We start from the raw sequence: 13,424 nt of genomic DNA, 5'->3' as shown, positions 1-13,424 counted from the left end.
GTTGCATGTATTAGCCAAAGTAATCAAGGCAAGTTACAAGTTTATTGCTATATTTTCTGACATAGTTTGTTAAATTTTTTTTTTTTTTTTTACTCATAATTTATTTCCAGTCCATCAAACCTCTCAAAACTTTATTGATAAGTATGAGAAATCACGTGGCTTAAACACCTTTAAAGTTAATAATAAGTGCTTTTTTAAGAAATTTTAAAAAAACGTCAAAAACTTTACGTCTCATCAATTATTGTAGGGTTGCGTTTATATGAAAAACTTTATACAACAAGAAAAAAGTGCATACCTTATGTTTTTAATATAAAAAAAGTACTTGAAAATACTTTTTCAGTGTTTGAAATGCTTATAATATGCCTTAAGCTCCTCTAAGTATAATATGCTCCTCTTAAGTTTTAAATGACCTGTGTCGTTAAAGGAGACTTCGCCATGAACGATTTCTCCCACAGTACAGCGTTCTCTTAAGTTCACTTCGTTCTTTTAATTTCACTTTTAAAGGAACGGTGTGTGCTGCTCTTTAAATCGGATCAAGGTCGGGCCTTTATTCTCTGTTTGATGTGGTTGCTTATGGACAAGTTCGTGTGGTCAGCGTTAAAAAACTGTAGGCGTTGATTTCGACATATCACTCAACACACAACCGAATTTTCTTTTTTTCTCATCATTGTTTTAGAACTTCTTATGAAATGCGTGAGGTAACAAAAACAGTTCGATCATTTTTTGTACTTCAAAGTTTTTTTTTCTCTCTTGTTGCCCAAGTGTAATTTATGGTAGTTTTCAGAATATTCAGCTGCGAGTACGATAACCATTGAGAATCCTTCTAACACTACTTACATTAATTTTCGTTACATATCAATGGTGCGTTGCGTTTTTAAAAAGTGTTTAAAGGTGCTTAATTTCGATTTTCGTTTTTTAAAAGCTCTTTAAGGTGCTTTTTTTCATTGGATGTTTTTAAAAAAAGTGCTTAATTTTCTTTTTTTCTAAATGAGATTTTTCCTTTACTATGCTGATTTTCACTTCGAATAATGCAAAACGACACAGTTCACATTGTTCTATTCAACGTTTTCACAATTGATTCAACCCCAATCTATTTCGGCGTATTGTCAGTCCTTAGCGTATGAAAACGCCATTCGTTTTACCCGATTCAAAATTTCATGATTTTTGACATTTGTCAAAAACAATGCCAATATTTTTTTTTTTTTTTTTTTTTTTTTTTTTGACATGACATGGCGGTTGAAACAAGATAAAACCTTTAATTGTAACCTTTTTTAAAAGTGCTTAAAAATATTTTTTGAGTGCTTGAAAAGTGCTTAAAATGTGCTTATTTTTTTGTTGAATAATTTGGCTACGCACCCTGATTAATTTTCGTTGCATATCTGTTACTGTTACCAACCGAAGTGAGTAAATGTTACATTCATTTAGAGGGGATGATTACATATTACATAAGCATGTTTTTTGTTTAAAAAAAAATAATTTTGGACACTTCCCATGGTGCGTAGCGTTTTTAAAAAGTGCTTAGAGGTGCTTAATTTCGATTTTCGTTTTCTTAAAGCCCCAGAAGGAGCTTTTTTTCATGGGGTGTTTTTGAAAAGTGCTCCATTTTCCCTTTTCGAAAATGAGATTTTAATTCTTTACCATGCCGATTTTCGCCATGTATTAAGCACAAGCGTGCTTTTCACGTTGTTCTTTTTCAACGTTTTCGCAATTCATTCAACCACAATCCATTTCGGCGTACCGTCGGTCTATAGCGTCCCCACTTCTTTTGGCAAAACTAAGAATTCTTTCCTCAAAATCGAGCAACAAAAATCATGGAAATAGGCGTGAATTAAAGAAATCTTTCGAGTGTTATTAAATATTCATAATAATTCCATTTTTATATTAAAACAAAAAGAAAAATATATGGTGACAAAGTTGGCGATCGAGTGGGCGACTGGCAGCCGATATTTCTCTCGTCATTTGTTCTGCTCTGTGTATGGCGACCTTTAATTTTGCCGTTAATATTAAACTCTCAGTTTTATATCTGCCAAAAATGGTTGAAAAATGGAAGTTTATTTTTCTCGTTTTTAGTCCATAATTAATATCTTTTTACTCCATTTTAAGATTTTTCCTATTATTGCGGTTTAAAATTGATTGAACAAAACATAGGACTGAGTTAATGGAATATATATTTCATCAGGCGTTCCAAACATCTCCTATTCATATAAAATTTGTAATAATGACCGTTCGTTTCCCCATAATAGGGCCGGAACCCAGTGATTTCCAAGTATTAGAGGATTACCATAATAATGAGTTTATTGCAGCAACAGTTGTAATATTTTTTATAACAGATAGAGCATTATGAAAAGAAAAAAAAATTCTTTTTAGAAAGAAGTTTTCTGAAATTCTAAGGTAATTTACATAACTCTTAATACGGAAACTTAACAATATTAAAATAGTTATTAGGTTAGTGAGTAATATTTATTTCAATGTGAAAGGATCTACGTTTGAGTTAGTCCTGTTGTTTGGTTGAAGGAACAGTAAAATGTTGCCCTAAATGTAACTGACGGATAATAATATAACTTCCCGTTTTCGAGGCTTTTCTATTTTATGCGATACCTGCTTTGGAATCATAATTCACTACGCGGTTGACTGTATTACGAGATCTTTTGTTAAGTTTAAGAACGGCTATTTTTTTTTAAACTTGTTTCAAATTATTGCAATAGAGAATCGCCATACTGAATTTAAAGCTTTTTTTTAATTTTTTTTTCTGACCAGATATTGATTTATATACAGATCCGAATATTCCCTTACAAAATTTTGAACCATTTCACAGTGGGCCAGCATCCAAGGTTTCGTGGCCAAAATTAGTATTTCGATAAAATTTGTTTCAAAATTTGGGGTTTTTTATGTGCAGGTAAATTGAATTCATAGTTGAAATTTTGAAGTACACTCAAAATACCCAAAAAAAAACAAAATGGCGGCTGAAATAGGGCGAGCAAAAATAAAAATAATTATATAGTACGTTTAAATAATTAAATATAGCAATGAAAATATAATAATTTTCGTAATTTTATATTAATAATGAAAAGCAAATTATATTTCCGAAGTAATATTACAAAATAACGCGAAAACATGGAAGAAAAAAAAACATAATTCTTGTTTTTCTGTATATTTAGTCCTCCTTTGCAATACGGACAAAATGGGGCAGGTTTTTTTCGAAAAAAGAAACATCAAAGAAGACAACAAGAAAAAAGTTTAGCTAATTACCTCGTGGAACTTTTTGGAACTAAGTTTCGAAAGTCATTCGAACATTGTAAAATGTCAAATGATAAGATATAAACTATAAGTTTGTCAAGAGTATTAACTAATCCAACACATTGAAAAATTGTCCTGTAATTTTAGATTAATTACTCTGATAAAAATGTAACAGAAAGGTGAAATTCCTATATATATTTCTGAAATAAAAATTTAAAAGTTACATTTAAAAAAATAAAATGTAACATATTTTTCATTACACTGTGCTCTTGTCGGTTCAAAAAGTAAATTATAATGTTTGGAATGATTATGAATACTTAATTTGGGCTACATTAAAACTGCCTACACATATTTTAGTTGAAAATTTAATTTTTGACTTTTGGCCAATGATCATGGTCTTCTGGCCCACAGTGCATTTGATGTATTTTTGTTGTTGTATTTGATGTATTTTGTATTGATCATTCGAGAACACCCCAAATGTTCTCTTTTTTTAAGTGCGTTTTGGACAACGAAAAATAGGTGAAAATCGAAGATATTTCCGTCGAATTACCCGATTACCACAATTACCCGAAATGTGGTAATTGTGGTGAGAAATAAAGAATGAAGTGAGGTAGATTTTTGTGAGGTAGATTTCAGTGAATTAATGAGTTTTACATTTAGATTGAAATAAAAAGTGAGTCGTTGCATTGATTGTTAAGAAAAGAATAAAATATTTTGTACTAGCTTTTCATAATATGTAATAAAAATTAAATATAAATGATTTAATTTAATTAAAGTTAGATTAAGAATAATTAAAAATAAATAAATTAAAGAAATTTTAAAAGCTCCTAATGCCTATTATGGCATCACGTATGTCAATTTCTACCTGCAAAGACACAGAAAAAGATCTTTAATTGTATGTTTTCCTTCTGCAAATTTGTGACACTTGCAATTAAATTGCAGTTGCATTTTTCGAATGACATTAGAAATCCAATCTCTACTTTAGAATGTGATCAAACTGCAAACAATGCTAGTTTCAAAAAGCTTTACAGAGTTCGGTTTGTGAAGTTTTTTTTCAGTACTTGAACATATTTTTTTAAAGCTCTTCAGGTTGAGGGGATAGAGCGTTCGCCTTCCAATGAGGCGAACCGGGCTCGAAACCCAGTCGATGCGAATTCCGCATCCGGCTTGCACCGACCACAGTGCTGACGTAAAATATCCTCAGAGGTAGACGGATCATGGGATAGAGTCTCCTTGCCGTGAGGCTTACCGTGGGAGATTCTCGTGGTCTTCCTCTCCATGTAACGCAAATGTGGGTTAGCTCCATCAAAAAATGTTTTTTTCTCCCAATACTCGATTCAGGAGTTCCCTTGTCTTCTGGATTGGGTCCAAAATTACAAAGCTACAGAGTTGAACATTAGTAGTCGTAAACTCATAAAAAATTGGGTCGGCTGTTCAACGGCGGTTATAAAATAAAATAAAATGAATGAAGAAATGAAATCAATTAGATTAGTTGAGTTTCTAAATATGGGATGGGATTTTGCAATATACACTTACCACGCCATGGACTCTGGTCTTGGGGGGTGAGGACGGTGTTCAATCGGTTCGTAAAATCTGTGGAATCTAAAGTCCTGTGGTCAGTTGCTGCTCAAGACCATGGGTACATGAATTGAGGAATCTACAGAAAACTTAAGTCCTCATCAGATCTGCAGTCCGTGGGCAAATTATTAGACGCACTGTAAAATTCTATGTAAAATCTCAACTATTAGGTGATACTATACAGCTGTATTGTTCCTACTCGGATGAAACCGGTTTGCACTTGTTTACGTTCCTGTATCAATGGGTTAACATTGTAATGGAATACGTTAAAAATAAATACTAATGGGGAGTATATAAAAAATCCCCCGAATAAAAACCCCCATTACATGTATGTTTAAATATTGCCTAAGTATTGCCTATAAACTCGTGCAAATCATGCAATTATTCAGAAACTGCAGTGGGTCTAATCATTTGATCTGGTTATTATAATATAATGCTTGATATAATAAATATTCTATATTTATCTAATATATCGTCTAATTTATCCTATCGTCAAATTTATATTATATATCGTCTAATTTAATCAATTGATACACGAGCGTAAACAAGTGCAAACCGCGTGAAAACAATAAAGCTGTATAGTGTGTCACCTGATAGTTAAGATTTTACATAGAATCTTATAGTGCGTCTAATAATTTGGCGTCTAATAATTTGGCATGTCTAAATTGTGAAAGTGGCCACGCAACGGAATTGTTCTGCCATTTATTTCGGGGGGAGGGTTGTGCTGAGTTATATCTCAGTTTAACCGCAGCGGTGCTCTCATGTCAAACGAAAGGCGCTCCTTTTTGACTTAATTTACGAGGCTGATGACTAGCGAGCTTAGCTTTTTCCGGTGTCATTAGAAACAACAACAAACTTATTTTTTAGAAAATCGCCAATCTGTCAAGATTTTTCTACCTTAACTGTGCCCAATTTAAGTACGTTAAACTTGAAGAACAATTTCAAATTATATTTATCGTCTTGCTTTAAAGAATTATATAGGCTTTTAATTATTTAAATATTTTAAAAGTTATTAAACGTTTTTTTAAAAAAATCGCTAATTTGGCGAAATGTTTTTAACTAGATGAAAATTAACTCCAATTTTCAGACTTTTGCAAACCCAGATAATGAAACGTTCGAGTTAACTTTTGAAATATTAAAAAATTAAACTACAAACGCTTTTCATTTTTATAAAATGTCTATATTTTCTCCATATTGATGTTTTTCGCCATTCATAGAATAAGCGAAGAGGGCTCTTGTTAAGAATAGGGTAAACTTGACCTAGATGTCATAAATAACAACAGTTATTAAAGTAACATATTATTCGAAATATAAGCATGGTTTCCGTGTTAAAACATAGCCTTCGAAATACAGCCTTAATATCAATAAATAATTCTGTTGTGGCTTGAACGGGTCTTTTTTTAATAACAAATAGTATCGTTTTCATTTTTTAATTATAATCTTTGTATCATTACTATATTTGTATTAGTATTTCATAGTTGTGTATTATGGTTATGGCAATGTTCATTGTTATGGTAACAAAACAGAAGTTTATTTAGAGTTATGAAAAATTCCAGCATTCTAAGGAGTAAAAAATCTGCTTTTGAAAATGTCTTCAACTTATTTAACTACTAATAAACGAAAAGAAAAAAAAAATTATAAAATTATTATTGTGAAAGTCTATGCCATAGTTCTCAATGTTTGTATGTTTTTGTATGCCCAAAAGTTTTGGAGTGGCATTTATATGTTTTTACATTTGAAATTAGGTCAAAAACGTTTTAAATTTTTAAAAAAAATTACAGTCGGACCTCCATTTAATGAAGTCGCTAAATCCCGGTAAAAAGTTCGTTATATGGATAGTTCGTTAAATAGAAAATCACCTTTTGAAATACTTAAACAACACAAAACAGGTTTTAAATTCATTGACACTAGACATAATTAAAATAGGAATTGATACACCTTTATCTTGTGAACTAGTATCTATTATTTATTTTATAAATTTTAACCATAAAAGAAATCTGCATGGAAAGCAAGAACGAAGAAAAACATTATCCAGTGTTACACTATCAAGCTATAAATTTTTTACTCAGAAAAGCCAAATTTATGTACTAAATTATATCTGCATTAATTATAAAAGTAATTTTAAACATACTTTCATACCACATGCGCTCTTAAGTTTAATTGCTACTGATGAAATCCGTTTTATCTTGAGTTGTTCGTTTGAAATGCAAACGAAATGGGAAAAGGGTTTTTATGGCTTTCTCTATATGTTGAAAATCAATTCAAGGTCATTTCCCCTATAAAATGCGTTAACAAGTTTGAAATGTTCCGAAATATTTTTGGGAAATAGGGAAAGTGGATCTCAAAGAAAAGTTCGTTAAAAAGAAAATTCATTTCGCTATTTGGAAGTTATTTCACGAAGAAATTTCCAAAATGTTCTTGGTTCCTCGAAAAAATAAATTCGCAAAATGGAAGTTCGTTAAGTAGAAGTCCGACTGTACATTTTCTTCAGATTTACAGTTTGATTTCTATTTCATTTATCTAGGTTTCATTCCTTGCATTTTCGACGACATTAAAAAAAGTGACGATCGGGTGGCAGACGATTTTTTAAGAACTATTTGTTAGGCGCTGGTTGCTACCGTTAATTTTGCACTTTAATATATTTTTGATTATTTCATGTGTGACGACAAGAACCACCAATTGTCGTCCTCTTTGTTTTGGCCTCGAAAGGCCTTTCCGAATTTCGATTCAGGTGTCTCTTAGCCTACGATTTTTGTCTCAACCTTCGTTCTGTGGGTGGACTTCGAAGGTAAGGGCGGACACCTAATGGATGGAACATCGTCCCACACTCACCTCACATCCCACGTTTGTCAACCGTCCAACATTTACTTCCAATGCGTTTAGATATTTATAGATCCATCTAAAAAATCAACTTATGAATTTTAATTCAAGAAATGCACAATGTTAAAAAATTATTTTCCTTTTTAGTTGGAGAAAATTATTAAAGTCCATATTTCTTTAAAAATACAATAATGCACAATGTTATTTGTCCTATGCATGAATGTTCTTAACATGCTACGAATAGTTTTATTTTAGAGCTACGAATCAGTTTTTAGCTAGTTATTTCTTTTAAAAATACAATAATGCACGATTTTATTTGTCCTATGGATGAATGTTCTTAACATGCTACGAATAGTTTTATTTTAGAGCTACGAATCAGTTTTTAGCTAGTTATTTCTTTTAAAAATACAATAATGCACGATTTTATTTGTCCTATGGATGAATGTTCTTAACATGCTACGAATAGTTTTATTTTAGAGCTACGAATCAGTTTTTAGCTAGTTATTTCTTTTAAAAATACAATAATGCACGATTTTATTTGTCCTATGGATGAATGTTCTTAATATGCTACGAATAGTTTTATTTTAGAGCTACGAATCAGTTTTTAGCTAGTTATTTCTTTTAAAAATACAATAATGCACGATTTTATTTGTCCTATGGATGAATGTTCTTAACATGCTACGAATAGTTTTATTTTAGAGCTACGAATCAGTTTTTAGCTAGTTATTTCTTTTAAAAATACAATAATGCACGATTTTATTTGTCCTATGGATGAATGTTCTTAACATGCTACGAATAGTTTTATTTTAGAGCTCCGAATCAGTTTTTAGCTAGTTATTTCTTTTAAAAATACAATAATGCGCAATATTATTTGTCCTATGGATGAATGTTCTTAATATGCTACGAATAGTTTTATTTTAGAGCTACGAATCAGTTTTTAATTAGTTATTTCTCTAAAAATACAATAATGCGCAGTGTTATTTGTCCATTAGAATGCCCGCACGAAACCAATCATTCTAAATATAGCGATTGAAATTTAGACATTTTATTTATAAAATGTTTTAAAGAAATTATTTCAGTCATTATTTCCTTTGATGTCATCCCACCATGAATGTAAAACATCTCGAAACTCATTTGACTATAGGAATCTATAATCATGGCATCCTAAATGCTACCCAAAACAACAACAGCGCTATTTTACACTAATGTAGCCAAATAAAAAGGAACACTCAAAACATGGCAAACCAAACCTTGCAAAAGTCGCTCTAAACTAATTTTCGTTCCGACATTTGAGGGGCAATTTTATTCTACCAAAATAGAACACAATCTTGGCTGAGAAACATAAATTCATAAAGTTCTCCAAAATCTGACTGGCCATTAATTGAAAGTTATCAAAACAATGAGGAACTATTTTGTTTTCATGAATTCAGTATTTTGCCCAAGAATATCCGAAGAGAAGCGTAATTTGACGTCACTTGGAAATGAATGGACCAATCAGAACAAAAGCAGTTGTCTGCATACTACGATAGCTTCCCGTTCGTTCACGCTTATTTTGCGCTAAAACATTTAACAGTTTTTTATAAGTATGTACTTCAAAATTTTTATACAATTATAGTTACTTCAAGATCTTAAAATCTTTTTTTTTTCATTTTAAATCATGATTATTTGATAATTCACTATTAAAAGGTAAAACATAGACTATGACAGTTATAGTTGTAATATGAAGGGTTATAATACTGCATCTGCGATTATTTTTCAGGTTTTTTTAATATTATTTTTGTAAAAATACTTAAAACTTGAATTCTATAGAATATATAAATCTTTCCTCCACTATGTGAAAATTTAAATTTGCATCAACTTTTTAAGAACTGCTACCCTACAGAAAATAATCTGATTTTCTTCAAAAATCTGGAGATATTTCTCCCTTATTTTTTAAAACGATACTTATTTTAGTAAGCTAAAAAACCATTTTATACAAATGAATATTTTGAAATTCAGTTTGACATAAAAATAAAAAATTTCATTTGTGTTAAATTTTCAATAAATTTGAATTGATTTTTTTTTAATTTGTTGCTTGGTACACTGTCTTTTACCGAAGCTTTAAAACTTCCTTTACTATATAAAAACCGGATATTTTACGCAATGAACTATCTTGATACATAATTTATTTGAACAATTTAACAAAGTTTGGTTTTTTATTATTTAAAATTTTAATGTTTTGGTACAGCATTAATTTTGAAAATAATAATATTGATTTAGAGAAAATATATTTAGAATGTAGAATTCATAGCTTTAATTGAAAAAAAAAAAATGTTTTCAAGTGTTATTTCAAATAGTTTTTGCAAGTGTAGCAAAAGACAAATACAGAGTGTTCCAAAAAACCTTAGACAGGTATTGTTGAATATATTTTTATTTAGCAAGAGAATATAATTCCAGACATTAATATATTTGGAAATTTCATTATAGTTTGATATTCAATAATTTATTTACATTTAAGTGTAGAGACATTCTTTAACTATTTTTCGAAATAGTGCCAGTTGGAAAATTGATTAAACACATTTTTTAAACCAATATCTGAAGTTAAATGTTTAAATCATGTTTTGAATCTACACTATCGTTTTCAAATTCAATTCAAAGAAAATATTCAATGATTAAATACAAAATTGTCAAATTTCTTGTTGCTGACCCTACAGAGAAAACATACATAAATTTCCTTAAATTTCATGATTTATTTTTAGTTTAAATTAGTTAACAGTTTTTTTATAGCTTAAGAGTAGTATTTATTTAAGAGGAGTATTTTTTATAGCTTTTTTGTAAGAGCAAAAAAAAAAAAAAACAACATAAAACGTTTCGTTTTCTTTTTTCCGAGTAAGCACATCTTAATAAAAAAATTTAAATTTATACGCCATTCAGAGTTTAAAAAGAAGTAATATTTAAGTAAAATTAAAATGCAAGCAATATAAGATGTGCGCTTGACTCTACAAAAATGTTTAATATCACAGATATTGGATAAATAAGCCATCAAAACAACCATCTTTTGAAACAATACTTACCATAGCACCTTTGTTAGTGAAACAAAAATAATATTTTTTTTAAGAATAATGGATCATTAACGTTAATATGTAGATTTTTTAAACATTTTGGAATTAATATTTTATCTTCATAAAGTGATGAAAATTGTTTAAAAATTTTTTTTTAACATTTCATCAACATAACTACAATACTTTCATTTCTTCGGTGGGATCTATATATAAATATCCCCTTTAAATTTGTAACTCAGCAAATATTATTAAAATTAAAATAGGACAAATAATTCCTTCTCATTTTTAAGCAAAGTATATATTTTTGTATCTTAAAATCGGAGACGAATTTTTGATTAGGTCAGAGAGGCATTGCAATGCGACCGCCTGCACAATTCGAATTTCGGAATGAAAATCAAATATTTAACAGTAAAGCGGGAAAATGAAGCGTTATCAATATATAGTTGGCTCTAAAAAGAGACCTTTATTTAAATTTTAAAAAAAAATTCAAAGGATTAAAATGAAATCGAGAAAATTATCATCAATGCAACCAACGATTTGCTTACAAACATTGCGTAAGCGACTGTGAGGAGACCATGCGTGATTGGTTAGTTTGGCGGAGGAAAAAATAATTCGACGATTTCACTGGATGAGAGTACGAAAGCATACAGAAAAAGAGTGCGTCATAAAATCGATTGTTATTAAATTATGACCAAATAATATTTGGAGAACTTTATAAAATTAAAAATACTAAAACATTCTGAATCGTTTTGTCAAAAGAAAAAATTGCCCCTAAAGTATCGGAACGAACTTGAACGATAAATGAGTTTGGCCCACGGACCATATGAACAGTAAAAAGACTAATAAATTGAAACACAAATCACAATAATAAAACTTCCTAGAATATTTAGCCTGTTTACACATGGCCTCGGAAACATAACACAAGCGGAGGGATACACCGGAAGTTGTCTAAATTTATTCCGGTTTTGCGAAGTTTGTTGTAGTTGTTGTTTACATTCAATCAACCATCCATTATTTGCTTTGCTGAGAAATCGAATTTTAAAGAAGTCGATATATTTAAAATTCGATAGATCATTCAGGATGGTCCTTTTTTTTGCGCACTGTTCATCCTGTATTTAGGATGGGAAATGGATGATTGACTGAATGCAAACAATAACAAGCTTCCTAAAACCGGAAGGAATTTAGTAAACTTCCGGTGTATCCCTCCGCTTATGTTATCCTTACGAGGTGAACAGGTTTAATATTCTAAGAAATTTTATTATTGAGATATGTGTTTAAATTTACGCGTAAAATTTTAAGAGTTTTCGTTATTTTATGAATTTTATTTTATTTTATATCCGTCGTTGAACAGCCGACCCAATTTTTAGGTTTACGACTACTAATGTTCAACTCCGTAGCCTTGTAATTTTGACCCAATCCAGAAGACAAGGAAACTCCTGAATCAGTACCCCCAGAGGTATTGATTTGTTATGGGAACATGGAGGACTTGGCTGTTGCACGTTATGTTGACTGATGTAAATGTTGACTGATGCACGTTAAAATCTGCCGTGTCACAAAGTCCGCCATGTTCCCATAACAAATCAATACCTCTGGGGGTACTGATCCAGAAGTTTCCTTGTCTTCTGGTTTGGGTCAAAATTACGAGGCTTCGGAGTTGAACATTAGTAGTCGTAAACCCAAAAATGGGTCAGCTGTTCAAAGACGGTTATATAAAAAAACCCATCCATACGTGCCGGGCACTAGGCTCATGTCCAAGAGGTCGTGGGTTCAAATTCTAACACTCCCTGTGTAGTAAATGGTGACTGATGCACGTTAAATCTGTCAAGTCGCAACATCCTCCATGTTCCCATAACAAATCAATACCTCTAGGGGTACTGATCCAGGAATTTCCTTGTCTTCTGGATTGGACCTCTAGGGGTACAGAACCAGAAGTTTCCTTGTCTTCAGGATTGGGTTCAATATTACAAGGCTTCGGAGTTGAACATTAGTAGTCGTAAATCCGAAATTGGTTCGGATGTTCAATGACGGTTATAAAATAAAATAAAACCATCCAAATCTAGAGTTTAAAAATGAGACAAAAATATTCTTTTCGGAATTGTTTAAATGACTTCTTTTATTTTCAGTTGGTGGCCTCCCTGGGCACCATAGTATTCTATGCACTCGACTACATGATGCCGGACGAGGAAGAAAGGATACTGAGCCGCCCTTTGGAGACCCTCATCGGGAAGATGACATCCACCGCGAGCGCCCAGGGCGTCCTGCAGGAGTACGAAACTGATGACTCCTCACAGAATGCGGATGAGGGAATCGAGCAGGATTCGGGAGAGGATGACCACATCCTGCACAGCGACGATGACGCCAAACATCGGAAGGGCATCTCTCTTATTCAAGTTATAGAGGCATGATCCCTTCTTTCTATTGCTATTTAAAATTAAACCGAATACTTACTGACTGTCTGACTTTTTTTTAAAAAAAGGTTGAGCATAGTTGATACAAAACTAAACGGCCTAATGAAAGAGCATGCCAAGTGACATTTTGAAAAAAAACTCTTAATTTTTCGAGTTTAAGAGTACGTTTGAATTATTTGTAAATATATGACATTATTAAATGAATAATCTCCCCAGAAACTGAAGCAGGAAGATAATACTTGATTAATTCATTGACTTCAAAAGGTTGCGATATCAGCCTATTTGGTATCGGTTAAAAACTCACCAAAAGGGGGACCATGCATCATATCAATGTGTGCCT

The 13,424-nt window shown here is 31.2% G+C and overlaps 1 protein-coding gene across 2 annotated transcripts in view; it reads left to right on the top strand.

Annotated features, from left to right (window-relative positions):
* Positions 1 to 13,424, top strand: part of LOC107440382 (spire type actin nucleation factor) — a 174,525-nt gene that overhangs the window by 114,667 nt on the left and 46,434 nt on the right. For both annotated transcript variants that reach the window (XM_087150917.1, XM_087150916.1), the window contains exon 3: positions 12,800 to 13,075. In XM_087150917.1, coding sequence (XP_087007043.1) covers positions 12,800 to 13,075 — 276 coding nt within the window. The remainder of the gene's footprint in view (positions 1 to 12,799; positions 13,076 to 13,424) is intronic.

Source organism: Parasteatoda tepidariorum, chromosome 9 (assembly GCF_982258835.1).
Source record: "Parasteatoda tepidariorum strain Cologne lab strain chromosome 9, Ptep-v5.0, whole genome shotgun sequence".
Classification (NCBI taxonomy): Eukaryota; Metazoa; Arthropoda; class Arachnida; order Araneae; family Theridiidae; genus Parasteatoda; species Parasteatoda tepidariorum.
Note: the sequence above shows the minus strand (reverse complement) of the source record. Positions and strands in the feature narration are given on the sequence as shown.